General features: G+C 45.2%; 1 protein-coding gene across 2 annotated transcripts; it reads left to right on the forward strand.

Moving 5' to 3' along the window:
* The first annotated feature begins 90 nt into the window (after positions 1 to 90).
* Positions 91 to 5,752, forward strand: TBL2 (transducin beta like 2). Of its 2 annotated transcripts, none has more exons than XM_081131148.1 (7): positions 91 to 290; positions 1,752 to 1,882; positions 2,386 to 2,547; positions 3,024 to 3,175; positions 3,515 to 3,641; positions 3,996 to 4,148; positions 4,380 to 5,752. In XM_081131148.1, the coding sequence occupies exons 4-7, from the start codon at positions 3,073 to 3,075 to the stop codon at positions 4,840 to 4,842; spliced, it is 846 nt and encodes a 281-aa protein (XP_080987274.1). In that variant the 5' UTR covers positions 91 to 290; positions 1,752 to 1,882; positions 2,386 to 2,547; positions 3,024 to 3,072; the 3' UTR covers positions 4,843 to 5,752. The 2 variants fall into 2 exon arrangements, with proteins under 2 accessions (XP_080987274.1, XP_080987273.1); XM_081131147.1 differs by having other exon boundaries at positions 105 to 290; positions 2,386 to 2,570.
* The last annotated feature ends 9,771 nt before the right edge of the window (positions 5,753 to 15,523 follow it).

Genomic DNA, 15,523 nt, shown 5'->3' on the forward strand with positions numbered 1-15,523 from the left:
CCCCAACGGCCGGGCCCCGCCCCTCAGGGTGCTCCAACGGCCAGGCCCCGCCCCTCGAGGCGCTTTAACGGTCCGGCCACGCCCCCCTGCGTGCACGGCCCCGCGGAGACGTGCAGGCTCCCGCGCAGCCAGGGGCTGAGGTGGCAGCCGCCGGGCCAATATGGAGCTGCCACAGATGCCGGAGCTGATGGGGGTGTCGCTCTTCCTCGGGCTGCTGGCCCTGGTGGCGACGGCGGCGGTAGCGCGGGGGTGGCTGCGCGGAGAGGAGGAGACGAGCATCCGGTCTGCGGGTTAGTGGGGCCGGGGCGGGCAGGGGCGGCCCGCGGCGACCTCGCTTCCGATCTCCCAGAGGTCCGACCTCCGGTCTGGGCCCGCGGGGATGCCGGCTCTCCCTGGGCCTCAGTTTCTCCTCTTGTGGAATGAGCTTCGCTTCCCGACAAGAGATGCCGCCCGGCCTGGCCGGTCGCGCCCCTTCGGGAAGACTAGTTAGAACCTGGGTCCCACGCTGCCGCTTCCTCAGTGGCCGAGGCCAAGCTGCTTTGCCTTTTGAGTCTCAGCTTGTCCCCGGGGTTGCTGCGAGATCGCTTCTAAGCCTCCAAGCGCTCTACTTGTTAGTTATTTTATGAAAATGGGCGGGGAGGTGAGGGACGGATCGATATTCATTTGTAAGCACTCTGACTAATTCCCTGATTTATTGTGTGCCTACTACCTCAATAGGTTTTGGGGTCTTTTCCCCTAGTCCACTGTGGGGTAGTGGAGAAGAACATCTAAAAATGTGAGCGAAAAATATAATGTAATAAGTTTCCTAGAAGAGGTCAGTTCTCGAAATAGGAAACCCAATGGTGGGAGTGGTCAGCCCTGCTTTTGTGTGTGTGTGTGAAGGAAATCTTCACTGAGAGTAGGGAACACAAGAGATGTGGTCTTAAAGCATGAGTTTGCCAGGAGGGAAGGACATTCCCAGTAATGACAACTTGCACAAAGGCAAGAGCCCTCAACAGCATTTGGTATGACTTTAGTGGGAGGAGAGGGGGTTTGTTAGACAAGGCTGGAGAGGTAAGCAGAGGGCAGACTGTGGCCATCTTTGTATTTGGGCATCAGGAGTTGTTTTCCTGTAGGAATTGAGGAGTGTCTGCAGTGATAGATCTCTTTTCAACTGGCCTGATTCTCAATTAAATTAGCTATTTTATGCAAAAGTGACTGGTGGCATTTCTGACACAGGGTAACTCAATGCACATTGACTGCCTCTCATCCCTCAGTTCTCTCTGAGTCCTTTAAGCCTTTAATGCTTGTGTTGGATACTCTACTTGTCATTTTGTATGTATTATCGGGTTCTCAAAACTTTAAGGTAAGTAAGGCCCAGAGCAATTGAGTAATTTACCCAGGGTTCAGTAAGTTATGCCTAACCTCAGTAAGTTATGCCAAACCTCGGTTGTGCACATTATTCCCTATGTAGGGAAGTCTGGCCAAGAATCTGCACTCCACTGAGCTGTACCAGCCCAGAGAGGACGCCTTTTCTAATTTGCATTGAGTTGCTATATGGACTAACAGCAAGCAGCTTCCTCAAGATCACAATCTAAATCCAGGTCTGATCCCAAAGTCTCTGGTTTTGCCTACAATCACTCTCTCTTGCTGAGGATAGGGTCCATATCTGGTCATCTCCTGCTGCTCTCCTCAATGCCTGGCCAATTATAGGTGGTTAATAAATGCTTATTGAGTGAGTAATGGATGGATAACATGGCCCTTCCTTATAGGCCAAAAAGCAAATGAATTTCCACTTGACAAGTCCTTGAGATCCAAGAAGCAGAAACAGCAACAGCGTATTCGCAAAGAGAAACCTCAGCAACACAACTTCACTCATCGCCTCCTGGCTGCAGCACTGAAGGTACATGGGTAACATGCACAACACACATACAAAGACTCACGCCCTCACAGACTTTTTGTGGGTTTTTTACCCCCCAAGGTTTTTTTTTTATTGATTTTTACTGAGAGAGGAAGGGAGTGGGAGAGAAAAATAGAAACTGATGAGAGGGGAAACACTGATTGGCTTCCTCCTGCATCCCCACATTGGGGATCAAGCCCACAACCCAGGCATGTGCCCTGACTGGGAATCGAACCGGCAACCTCTTGGTGCATGGGCTGACACTCAAATATTAAGTAACACCGGTCGGGCCAGACTTTTCCTTTGTAGTATTGTGTGCATATTACAGACTCCATGGTCTCTGACCAAAGTCAATCTGGATGCCCCTTTATATCCCTTCTCATCATATTACATCAGGATCTTGCTATTAATCCAGGCTATAGAGCCCTAGAGTCATGGCTGCAGGTTGGGGTTCCCCATCTGCCCAAGGGGTTCCTGTTCACACCTCCTGTAACCCTTCTCCCTAGAGCCACAGTGGGAACATATCTTGCATGGACTTTAGCAGCAATGGCAAGTACCTAGCCACTTGTGCAGATGATCGCACCGTCCGCATATGGAGCACAAAGGACTTCCTGCAGCGGGAGCATCGCAGCATGAGAGCCAATGTGGAGCTGGACCATGCTACCCTGGTGCGCTTCAGCCCTGACTGCAGGTGGGACAGGATGGAGTCTCAGGTTTGCCTGCGGAAGCCCAGCCTCAGGCTTATGGTCTTCCCATACCAGGTTTGGGATAGTGAGGGGGGACTCAGGGCCTCCCTTTGGGTAGCAGAAAGAGAGCATCCAGACAGATTGAGCACTGCCTGGGGCTCCCTAGAGGGCTATATAGCTGTATAGCAAGGAAGCAATTTGGGAAGTACCAAAGTCTGGCTTCTGGATTAATCTTGGAAGCTATAATGATTTTCAAAGCCCTAGAGAAACTAAATGAGCAAAAGGTATCAGAGGTCTATCTTATGGGGAGATCTTAAGAGATTTTGAACCAAGTTGTAAGGCTGAATTATAGGGCATGAGGGGAGATCTTGATTTTCTTTAGAATCTAGCATAGGACCTGGCACACATAGGACTCCCTGTCCAAATGAGTGAGTGACTTGTCTGCTACCTGTCTTTAGAGCCTTCATTGTCTGGCTGGCCAATGAAGATACCCTCCGTGTCTTCAAGATGACCAAACGAGAGGATGGGGGATATACTTTCACAGCCACCCCAGAGGACTTTCCTAAAAAGCACAAGGCACCTGTTATCAACATTGGCATTGCTGACACAGGTAAGAGGCATTCAGAGGGCGGAGCTTGCCCAAGGCAGTAGGGAATGGCCCTAGTTATATGTGCTGAATGAGTTAATTCTGCTTCAGCATTATGCTCAGCCCCAGCATGATAAAGGGGCTCTGGTTCTGTGTTCCCCTGGAGTCTGGGAACTGTAGTAAATCCCCAGGGAAGGCAGGTAAGAGCGTCATTCTTTAGCAAGTCTTTTTCTGTGTTGACCCTTGGCCTGGGAGGGGAACATGGATACTTTGGACAGCAGAGGCCTTCATAAGTGTCTCCTTGGAGATTGACAGTTGGTCTGGTAATTGACCTCAGCTTGTGTCACTCCCCTCACTCCTCAGGAAAGTTCATCATGACTGCTTCCAGTGACACAACTATCCTCATCTGGAATCTGAAAGGTCAGGTGTTGTCTACCATTAACACCAACCAGATGAACAATGCACATGCTGCTATATCCCCTTGTAGCAGGTAAGGAAGGGGAGGGACTCTTGCATCTGGGATGGGTAGAGGTTGGGGCTGGGGGCTAGGGACAAAGCAGTGAGCCAGCTACAAATAGTGGAAAGAGCATACAGTGTGGAATCAGGAAACCTAGATGTAAGTCCTAGTCTCTATTTCTTCATCTATAGTTTTTAGATGGGGCTACTACATATCTTACAGCATGGCTGTGTGGATGAACTGAGATCATGTGTATAAAAGCACTTTAAAAAGATAATGTTATTTAGAAATAAGATTATTAAATTTCTCAAGGAAGGGGCTTAATGGGTTTGCAGAAACAAGATGACCTTAAAATTAAGTTCTAAAGGAACCTGGGTTGTATGGCAGGTTTGTGGCCTCTTGTGGCTTCACCCCAGATGTCAAAGTTTGGGAAGTCTGCTTTGGGAAAAAGGGTGACTTCCAAGAGGTTGTACGAGCCTTTGAATTGAAGGGCCACTCAGCAGCAGTCCACTTCTTTGCTTTCTCCAATGACTGCCGGAGGTGAGTAAATTCTCTTTGATTTCTTATGGTGGCTCTCAGCCCCTCTTGGTAACCAGGGTCTTCCTGCCTGTCTCTGCAGCAGCTCTGAAATGGGTGGAGTGCCTGATCCTCACTCATCAGGAAGTAGACATAGCAGTGGAGTTGGCTTCCTAGTTGGAGCCCTTAGTACTGTCCCAGTGCCTTCTCCTCTAGGGTGTGTTGGCACTAGAGTTGTGATTTTCCATGCTACAGGATGGCCTCTGTCTCCAAGGATGGTACATGGAAACTGTGGGACACAGATGTGGAATACAAGAAGCAGCAGGACCCCTACTTGCTGAGGACAGGCCGCTTTGAAGAGGCGAGCACCATCCCATGCCGCCTGGCACTCTCCCCTGATGCTCAGGTCTTGGCCTTGGCCAGTGGCAGCAGTATTCATCTCTACAATACCCGGCGGGGTGAGAAAGAAGAGTGCTTTCAGCAGGTCCATGGGGAGTGTATCACTGACTTGTCCTTTGACATCACTGGCCGGCTTCTGGCCTCCTGTGGAGACCGGGCAGTGCGGCTGTTCCATAACACCCCTGGCCACCGGGCAGTGGTGGAAGAAATGCAAGGCCTCCTGAAGCGGGCCTCCAATGAGAGCACCCGTCAGAGGCTGCAACAGCAGCTGACTCAGGCCCAGGAGGCCCTGAGGAGCCTGGGTGCCCTGAAGAAATGACTCTGGAGAGTGCAGCAGGAAGGATCTGGCCTTCTGCTGCCACCACTGCTGCCACTTTTTTCCCCAGCTGGAAACCTTTTGAAAGGGGTATTCTGATTATTTTAATGGTAGCCCCTCTCTATTTTTTCCCATTGAAGCTGTTCTTGCCTACTTAGATCTCTCTCTCTCTTCTTGCTTCTCGTGACTCCTGGCCTTACTTGACTTGCCAGCATAATGACCAAGGTGTTTTTTCCTGGGCCCAAGGGGTAGAATCTGTCTTCACTAGGCACTGAGGAGAGTGGTAAATAGAAGAGAAAGGGAACATGGTCTTTGACCTTGTGGCAACATACCCTGGTACCCAAAGAAGTTTATAATTGTGGAGGCAAAATCTAGAGAATGCCCAAGTACTGCCCTGGCCAGTGTTGCTCAGTGGTTAGAGCATTAGCCCACAAACAGAAGGGTCACGGGTTTGATTCCCAGTCAAGGGCACGTACTTGGGTTGGAGGTTCAATCCCTGGCCCTGGTTGGGGTGCGTGTGGGAGGCAACCAATCGATGTGTGTCTCTCACATCGATGTTTCTTTCTCTCTCCTTTCTCCTCCCTCCTTTCCCTCCCTCTCTCCTTCTCCCTCCCTTTTACTCTCTTAAAAAAAAATCAAGGGAAAAAATATCCTCGGGTGACTATTAACCAAAAAAAAAGTAAGTAAGGGATTTCGTTTTGTGCCTCCATTTTTATTTGTGAAATGGAGAATAATAATCTTTGACTTCCTTACAAAAACATGGGGATATGAGAGTATAAAGTCCCTAGATTTGGAAGAAAAGTAGAGAGGAGTAGTAATATATGTTAATCTGTTGTCCAATATCGTTTATTAACTAATGGGTAGCAGTGGGTCTCAAACACTAGTTCGAAACTAAATGAAGAAGAAACATATCCATTGGGAAGGTGAAGTTTCTAGGATCATACATTTTGTATCTGATACTGCTTTAAGTTGTGTAGAGGAATCATAGAATCCCAAAATAGAGTCTTCTTTTTCAGGAGGTTATATCCTGTTGGAGGGGACCCCTTTTCAGTTCATTGAACATTTGAGTGCCTACTCTGGCCAGCACAGCTCAAGGCGCTGGAGATAAGTATGAATAAGACATGCTTCTGCCATCAAAGATGGTTGGTGGGAGAGTGGTATACTTGCCTAATATTAAGTACTTAATATTAAGTGCTTTTTGTTAGTTTATTTGTGGCTGTAGAAGGTTGTTGTAAAAGTTAAGGTAAGAGAGAGGATTGAACTAGGACAGAGGCAGTGGATATGAAGTTGAAGTGATAGGTTTGATAAGAAATTAGATATTTAGAAGTTTGAATTTTTTGATATAAGGACTGCTTGGATGTGGAATGTAAAATAAAGGAAATGAGGAATCAAGGAAGACTTGAGTTTAGGTAAAATTTATTCATCCAAAATCAGATTCTTATTTCCTCTCCTTAAAACTGGGACCTCTCTTACCCCCAATTCACATAAATGTTTGAATAAGCCACATCCTTGGATTATCTTTAATTACTCCCCTTCATTACTCCCTCCGCCCTACTAGCACTATAGCCACCTACTAAACAAAAAAAATTATTTTGGTTACGTTCCAGATTATATTATATCCTTAATCTACTTTTCTCCATCTTTTTTTTTCTTCTTTTTTTTCACTAAATACTCATATTTTCACAGGATTCCATTCTTTGTAGCAGTCACATGAATAGGCTGGATGGGTCAAGCCCACTTGTGCTCAGTTGCATAGCAAACTTTATCTCCTTTCGTAACACTGTATGTAGCCTCAGCGGTGGCTTGATCTTCATGACTTGATCCATGCACTTGATCATTGGCTTTGAAACAGCCTCTTCAACTTCATGATCAGGGAGCTTTGAAAGAGAATCCTTACATGTTTGATAATATCTGAATGAACTATCAACTTTCCTCTTCCTTGCATTGGCAACTTTGTAAAGGTTTGGAAACTTCACTGGTGCTAAGTCTTCATGAACCTTGAAGGCATATGGCTTTAAGATAGGGTAATTTATCTTCACCATGTTCAGCAACCAAGCACCTTTCAGTAGCTAAGAAAGCAGCTATTTCATGACCTACACCAGGGAGAAGCCCTGGGATTAAACGCTTCTTCAATGAATGCCTTCATTGTAACAAAAGGAGTCATCTCAGAAAAAGTTGCTATAAGTTTATACTGGCTTATGAAAGCATGTCCTGTAGGACCTCGAGTACTGTCTCCTTCGAGTTGCAAGAGTGCAAGAGCAAGCTTGACAGCAAGCCTTTGAGCAGCAAGCCAGTTTGTGGTCTCTTTAAAATCTAGTGCAGGATCTAAGTCAGCAACTGGTGCGGGAACATGGTAGAACCCCAACTTGAAGAGTACCTGAGGTATTGGGTTTCTGCTTGGTTTTCTCACAATGTAGTAAACAAGTGAGAATGCAGCCCTGACAATCTTGCACTTGATTTCTGCGGAGGGCTGTGTGGTTAGCAGGACCCATGGAGCTGTTCTCCCTTTGTCACCCTGGATTCCTCAGTCTGGTTTAACAAACTTTGTAAGTCAGGAACCAAGTCATAAAGTTGGATGAAGGAAGCAAGAAGCATTGTAAGAGTGGTGGAGATTGTACCTCCAATGGTAAGGCTGTTCACTTTAGATATCCCTGTCCCTGTAAGAGCAAGGCACAAAGCACCTAGAGCCTGATCTGGTGGAGGTAAGCTAATGTCTGTATGGACTATGCTCTATCTTAAGGGACAAAGCCATTGTGTTCTCTCCATCTTTTCTGTTAACATCGTGGTCTTAGCCACTGTCACCTACTGGGTAATATAGCTTCCTCATCGGTCCCCCTGCTTCTTCTCTCCTCTCTCCTCTCCCCTCTCTCCCCCCTCTCTCCCCCCCTCTCCCCCCTGTCTCCCCCTCTCTCCCCTCCCCTCCCCTCCCCTCCCCTCCCCTCCCCTCCCCTCCCCTCCCCTCCCCTCCCCTCCCCTCCCCTCCCCTCCCCTCCCCTCCCCTCCCCTCCCCTCCCCTCCCCTCCCCTTCCCTTCCCTTTTTCTTGCCTCATTAAATCACTTTCCCACATAGCTGAGTGATCTTTTGAAAATATAAACCTGATCACATTGTTCCCCAGTTAAAACCCTCCAAAGTCTTCCCACTTGGAATAAAATCCAAAATTCTCGCCCAGCTGGGCGTGGCTCAGAGGTTGAGCATTGATCTAGGATCCAGGAGATCATGGTTTGATTCCCCGTCAGGGCACATACCCAAGTTTCAGGCTTGATCCCCAGTAGGGGGCGTGCAGGAGGCAGCTGATTAATGACTTTCTCGTCACTGATGTTTCTATCTCTCTCTCCCCCTCCCTTCCTCTCTCTGAAATCAATAAAGATATATATTTAAAAACAAAAACAAAATTCTCACCATGGCCCACAAGGTCCTATGTAATCTGCCTTCTTCCTTCCTTCTCTCCCGACCACCTTATCCTTGCTGTTCCTCAACCAAGCCAAGTTATTTCTAGCTTCAAGCGGGACTTGTGCCTATGCTGTTCGCTCTGCTTGGAAGCATTTTTCTTTTCTGTTAGCTGACTTGTCATGCTTGTCATAATTTGTGTCTCAGTTTCAATTACACTTCAGAGAGACCCTCCCTAATCACCCAGTCTGAAGTAGCCCTTTCCACCAATCACATCACATCCATCATATTAGGGTATTTTATTATTTTGTATTTCTTAGTGCTATCTGAAATTATCTTGTTTGGATATTTGTTTGCTTCAGGGGTTTCAGTTTAAATGCTGATGGATATCAACTGGGTAAAGGAAATGCATGAATTGCATGTCTTCTGGGTGTAAGACAGTAGGAAGTGGTAGGGACTGAAGTGATCTTTAGAGGGCATGTGTCCTGGGTAAGGGGCAGGGGTGGCTGCTACTTATTATTCAGGAATCCAGCAAAAGTTGCCTGTTTCAGAGAAGCTAGAAGTTGGCAAATTGTTATAAAAAGAAAAAATTAAGCACTGTATGGACCAAAGAGAACACTAATGTGGTCCAGATGCAGCCCACCAGTCTCTTATTGGCAGCATCTGGATTGTTTATTAACCCACTGGAATGTGAGCTACGCAAAGGCAGAATCTTTGTCTATTGGATTTGCTCTGTATCCCAAGCACAGTACCTGGGACAGAATAAGCCCTCAATAAATGAACTCAAACCAGGGCAACTGACAGAAATGTCAGTACCTTCTATAAGTATCCTCCCATTCCTGATTTCTGCTGTGGTTTTATGTTCCTAAGAACAGATTTCTGATTGATAATGCTATGCACTTGGGCACATGGGTCCTGGTGAATATTAGCTTTCTGATTGTCAGAAGGAGGAGACTAAAACACTTCTTTGCGTATCTACTTGGCTCAAGCCTTACTCTCATTATGTCTATCCAGGAGGGGAAGTTACCATAGAAAGTTGAGTTACTGAAGTCAGAAGTTTTCAGTTGTGGTTTCAGCTGGATCATTTACTGATTTGAGACCTTAAGCAGGTAGATCATTTGACCTCTCTGAGTTTGTTTCCTCATCTGTAAAATGGGAATAAATCCTGTCCTATGTTTCTAATGAGGTGAGTGAAAGCACTACGAAAAAAGTCGTTACAGAGACTTCCTGAGGACAGAATGCTCCTCTCACTAAAAATGAGCCTGCTTCTCTTGTAAGCATGGAGAAGGTATCTGGATATTAAATGTACAGCAGAGGCCACTGTATTATTTTGATCAATAATCCTTGTGTGTGAAGGCAGCATTAATATTTTAATATTACTATTTCAACTTCTGTGGGTTTGAAATTTTTCAAAATAAAAAGTTGGGGAAATATTTAAAATGGTGGTATATAGCCTATTTTTATCAGTTAATCAAAAATATATTTAAACCACAAAAATTTACATTCAAAGGCCTATTGATAGTCTTCGTAAGTTTTCATTAAGGTAATTATTCATATTTAAATGATTGTTCTATAATTGGAGATTATAGGGTGTAAGTAGGAAGCACATGCTAATATAATTAGTTATCAGTGATGGTGGCTTACTTCATATAGCACTAGATGGACCCAACACTGTCCCAAGTTGGCCCCATATTTAGGAACTTAATAATCTGGGGATTCATGTACTCCTCTACAAAATTCCAAAAATATGGGTCTTCCTGGTGAGTATGGCTTGGTTTCATTCAGCTCACAGCTTTTCAGTCCGAGGCCCACAGATAGGCACAGGTTGGCATTGCAGAAGCAGTCACATCAACTGAAAAGCATGATTCATACACACAAAATTGTGAATGTCTTCTGAGATTGTGACTGCATTTTCAGGTCTTCATTTCAGGCTACCAACTTCCAGAGCTCAGGGCAGTTTGAAAATGAGTGTGGTTTCTACTTGCTTTCTATTTGGTACACAAACCCAATTTGAGCCCATTTGCATTTTCTTGATCACATTAGTATTGGCTAACATTGAGTGCTAAGCATTTAATCCCTATGATCTTGCCACTGTATTTGCCTCAGCCATTCGCCCAATAACCATGTTTTTATTTGGTGAACTACCACTTCCCTGACTTGATCCATGTAATTTATAGGGCATAGACCCAGATACTCCATAGTGGGCTTAGAACCAATCAGCAGCTCCCTGGACTTTTCCAGAACTTTAGAAATGTGAAAACATCTTTCATTTTCTGCTGGGATTGCTTAGTAAGTAGGTTGTAAGCTTGTTATTATGTGTAGTCCTGCCTGAGAATGAAGCTAACAGGAAAGCAGAGCCAAAGAGAGACCACATGCTGAGACTGGCAGATCCAGATACATCTGGGATTTTCACCACTGGACTTGTCAGTTATAAAAGCCAGTAAGTTCCTGTTTATGATTAAGTAGATTTCAGTCACTCTGTAACCAAAAAAGCCTTAACATTATTATTAGTAGTAAATTGTCCAAGGCATATAACCTATAAATGACATACCTAGGTATTTAAATTTAGGACTGTATGGTACTAAGGTAAATACATACCTTTAACTACCAGGCCCATCCCCAGAGGCAGGAATACAAATGGAGGATCATATGCCACATCTTAACATTTAAAAGTTATAAATTAAGCTGAGCTCAAATATGCTCTATCCTATCTTGATAGGTACAACATCCTAGAAGGCCAAGTTTGAATTTAGAATTCTCAGACTTAGGTCTGCCACAATGTGGTGTCAAAGCAGGCCATCCCATGGTCAAAGCCTGTTTCTCTTTTCTTCCTACCTAGTTCTTTCCTATATTGTAAGGGATACCCCAGTCCACACATCCAAGAGTCATCAAGTTTCCTGAGAACCACCACCCCTTGGCCATGCACCACTTGAGCAGCACTGCCTTTGTAGGAATGCACCCAGGGGAGAGGCTCATACAGGCCCTGGAAGCAGGTTTGGGTCAGTTTGGGCTTAGGGGACTGTGGTCTGGTGGGTGAAGTGGTGACACAAGCTCCGAGTTATCACATTTCCCTGGTCCTGCAAGGTCTGTGCCCCTCGGTGAGGGGCAGGAGGAGAGCCATGACAAGTCTTTCTAGAAGGAGTCCTCTTGACCATGTCTAACACTATTAACCTCTGTGTTAACCACATTTCATTTTTCCCCCCTACAGTTTCAAGTTCACTAAGCTTTCCTTAGCACATCAGAAATACAGTATTTCATTGTGAGTTCCTGGGGAGACAGCCAGGTATATCTCAGATCTCTGAAACTTCTGGACATGTCAAAGTAGTCTTGTATGTTTTTTTAACTGGTATCTGCGGCCTGATTATTGGCTGTCTGTTCTCACCTTAAGTTCTTCCAAGTATCCCACAGACCAGCTGCAGCCAGGGTACCACTATGGAAACCATTCACACCTATTCACACCTTGATCTTTCCTCTATCACATCCCAGGATCAATCTGAGAGGTTAAGAAAGGAATCCATAGGGAGTTGAGCATACCAGCTTTCTCTCTAATGAACCCATAGAGCTTTTCCTCCTGCTTTCATTGTAGATGCTGTCACTACAGCAAGTGAACTCAGCTTTTTTTTTTTTTTTTTTTTTAACTTACGTTTTTACTGATTTCAGAGAGAGGAATGGAGAGAGAGGAAGAGAGAAACATCAATGATGAGTCATTGATCGGCTGCCTCCTGCACACCTCCTAGTGGGCATAGAGCTCACAACCCGGTCATGTGCTCAAACCGGGAATCGAACCATGACCTCATGTTTCATAGGCTGATGTTCAACCACTTAGGTGCACCGGCCAGGCTGAACTCAGCTTTTTCACTCAAACATTTCAAACCTTACTGGCTTGTAAATTATGCTAGCTAATTGAGTAGTGGGGTTTGTTTTTGTAAAATATCTCACTTAAATTTGTTATTGAATATACTGTTTTAACCCCTCACTCTCTCCTTTACTCTTTTTTTCTTCCTTAATGACACCTTTCTGCCATGGCTGAAGAATTTGATAATGGCAACTGTTCGTGGGGTACTCATTATAATTTAGACACTGTTCTCAGTGCTGTAGTGGTAACTCATTTCACCCTCCCAGCAGTTCTATGAGAATAGGTACTATTATAACTTACATGTTACCAATGGGGATTTCCCAGGTCACTTAGGAGGTACATGGCTGAGTTGGGATTCAAACCCATGGAGTCTGGTTTCAGAGAGCTCAGGTTCATAACAGTTCTCAAACTGTGGCAGGTATCAGAATTACCTGGAACCTGAGCATAACTACAAAGGTCCTATCCTGCTTTAACAGGCCTCTGTGTTCTTTATTAGCTCTCAGGTGATTCTGATACCAAAGTTTGGGAACCACTGCAAACTGTGCTCTCCTGCCTTGATTTGGAATTTTAGGTGCTACTGCTCTGCCTGAGGGTGTGTTCCTTGCTTGTGCCCAGTGGAGGAGAAACTGTAGGGGAGCCATCCAGTACACTGTCTAAGGGAAAGTCTCACTCCCTGCTTGACACCAGAAACCCCCCAGTTCCTGTTCCTGGTCACATGGCCATCACCTCAGCTCTCTCAGGAGTCTTTGGAAACTGCCTTTCCCCCATTACCTCAGACTTAGTGGCTCCTCCGTGCTTCATAAGCCTCTATGTATATTCCTCCATCTCTACCCTGCATTGCATTGTCATTTATCTGTTCCCTGATTGGAGGGCACCATATTGCAGTGTCATTTATTTGTGCTGTTACTGTCTGGAGGATAGCTGACATGTCTGATTAATTTTAGTATCCTTACAGTCTAGCATAGGGCCAGTTAGTCAAGTAAAAGAACTTCCACCTCCCTAGAACCTTCCATAGTTGCCTCCGGCCTTGCAATCACTGAGTGCCCCCTTGGGTACTCATCTGAACACCTCCCTTCTGAAAATCCCATTTCCAACACCTAACCCAGGGATAGTGCAGCCTTTAACCAACACTTGACTTTGGGCATGTCCTTTAAACTCCTGCTTTAAGATGAGGGTCAGGAACAGACTTGGCTTGTAGGCTTTTAAACCAAACAATACAATGAAATTAAGATGTCACTCTCACCCTAACAGTGGGCTGTCACATCCCAGGGACCATCCTCACTACTTTCCCAGGGGCAGTACACTCTTCCCACTGCCTGCACCCAGCCCCTCAGGAGCATCCTTCATTTGCTGATTGTTCTGTGCTACTGAAGCCCTTGGTAGTGTCTTGGACTTTTTTCCCCCTCATTTTTTAATTTTTATTTTTCAATTACAGTTTACTTTCAATATTATTTTGTATTGGTTTCAGGTATACAGCATAGTGGTTAGACAATCATATACTTTACAAAGTATTCCCCTTGATGTTTCCAGTACCCACTGGCACTATACAGTTTTCAAAATATTGACTATATTCACTATGCTGTACTTAAAATCCCTGTGAGTATTTTGTAACTACCAATTTGTACTTCTTAATCCCTTCACTTCTTTCACCAAGTCTCCCTGCACATGCATTCATAATTATAGCTAGGTCATCCAGTAAAGTCATGTTTCAGACACTTACATCTTGAGAAAAGGTGCATAAGGTTTTGTTTCTGTATTGTCTATGTTTTCAATGAGCATGCATTTTTATAAAAATCAGAAGATCACCCTAGCTGGTTTGCTCACTCAGTGGTTAGAGCATCTGCCTTCAGACTGAAGGGTCCCGGATTTAATTCCAGCCAAGGGCATGTATCTTGGTTACAGATTCAATCCCTGGCCTGTCAGGGTGAGTGTGGGAGGCAACCAATCGATGTGTCTCTCTCACATCAATGTTCCCCTCCTTTCTACTCTCTCTGAAAAGCAACAAAAAAAAATATCCTTGCCCGGTCGGGCGTGGCTCAGCGGTTGAGCATCAACCTAGGATCCAGGAGATCGGGGTTCGATTCCCGGTCAGGGCACATGCCCGGTTTGTGGGCTAGGCAGCCGATCAATGACTCTCTCATCATTGATGTTTCTATCTCTCTCCCCCTCCTTTCCTCTCTCTGAAATTAATAAAGATATGTTTAAAAATATATATATATCCTTGAGTAAGGATTAAAAAAAAATATCAGTAAGATCATCACATGATGATTTGGCAAGAATTAATAATCTCGCATTACATACATTTTCCCACTTGCTTCATAGCACCTCTTGTGAGGGGATCAGTTACTATCCCTATAATGCAGATGAGAAACAGGCTTGTTAAGTGGCAAGCAAGAATTCAACCCTGGAACTGAGTATAGAGTTCAAGCTTATTCTTGGTGTTACCCCACACTAACTATGACGTTGCCATCAGAGGTAAGTTCCTTGAGGACAGGGAATTTAGTCTTAAGAGTCTGTCCTGCCTGGCCAGCATGGCTGAGTGGTTGAGCATCGACCTATGATCCAGGAGATCGAGGTTCGATTCCTGGTCAGGGCACATGCCTGGGTTGCAGGCTCAATCCCCAGTAGGGAGCATGCAGGAGGCAGCTGATCAGTGACTCTCTCATCATTGATGTTTCTCTCTCTCCCTCTTCCCTTCCTCTCTCTGAAATCAATAAAAATATATTAAAAAAAAAGTCCGTCTTGCACCTCTTTCATCCTTAGTGCACCCACACAAGTGAGCACACAGTAGGCACTTCATATTTGTTGGTTAACATGGTAAACATAGTAAATGAGCTCCCTATCACCACTCCTTCCTCATCTGCCATGCAATTGTGCTGCCAATAGAAATTTCATTACTTTCTGGGTTCCCTACATCTTGTGGGTTCACAAAATGGATCATGGGACTTGCAGGGACTAATTGCGAGGAGATAACATTAAGGCTGCAGAGCTAAAACTGGACAAAAATGGGTCTGGGCTGCCTATCACTTCTTGAGCCAATTAAGCAGAGATATGATTGAATCATGTATGAGCATTTATTCCAATATTGCAATATGGGAGAGCAGTAGGGATCATCCAAGAAAATCTGCTCTGCTATCCTCTATAAGCCAGCTGCTTATATTGGGTAGAAGGACTAAGACCACAAGGGAAGGTAGCAATTACAGGCATGGGGCAATCAGCCAGGTATAATGCTAATAGGCGACAAGCAATGTGGGCTGGGGGTCGCAAAGGGCAGGTGCCTCTGGGATTCTATTGTTTTGGGAACAAGGCTGTTAATCTTTCCATGACGATAGGTAGTTCTCAGAAATGAGAATGGATGGCATTCCAAGGGTAACTCCCATGTCCTGGGGAGTACAACTCCCAGCCAGGTTAGAAAGTGCTTTTTCTTTTTTTTTTTCTTT

Source organism: Miniopterus schreibersii (assembly GCF_964146895.1).
Source record: "Miniopterus schreibersii genome assembly, chromosome: 3".
NCBI lineage: Eukaryota > Metazoa > Chordata > Mammalia > Chiroptera > Miniopteridae > Miniopterus > Miniopterus schreibersii.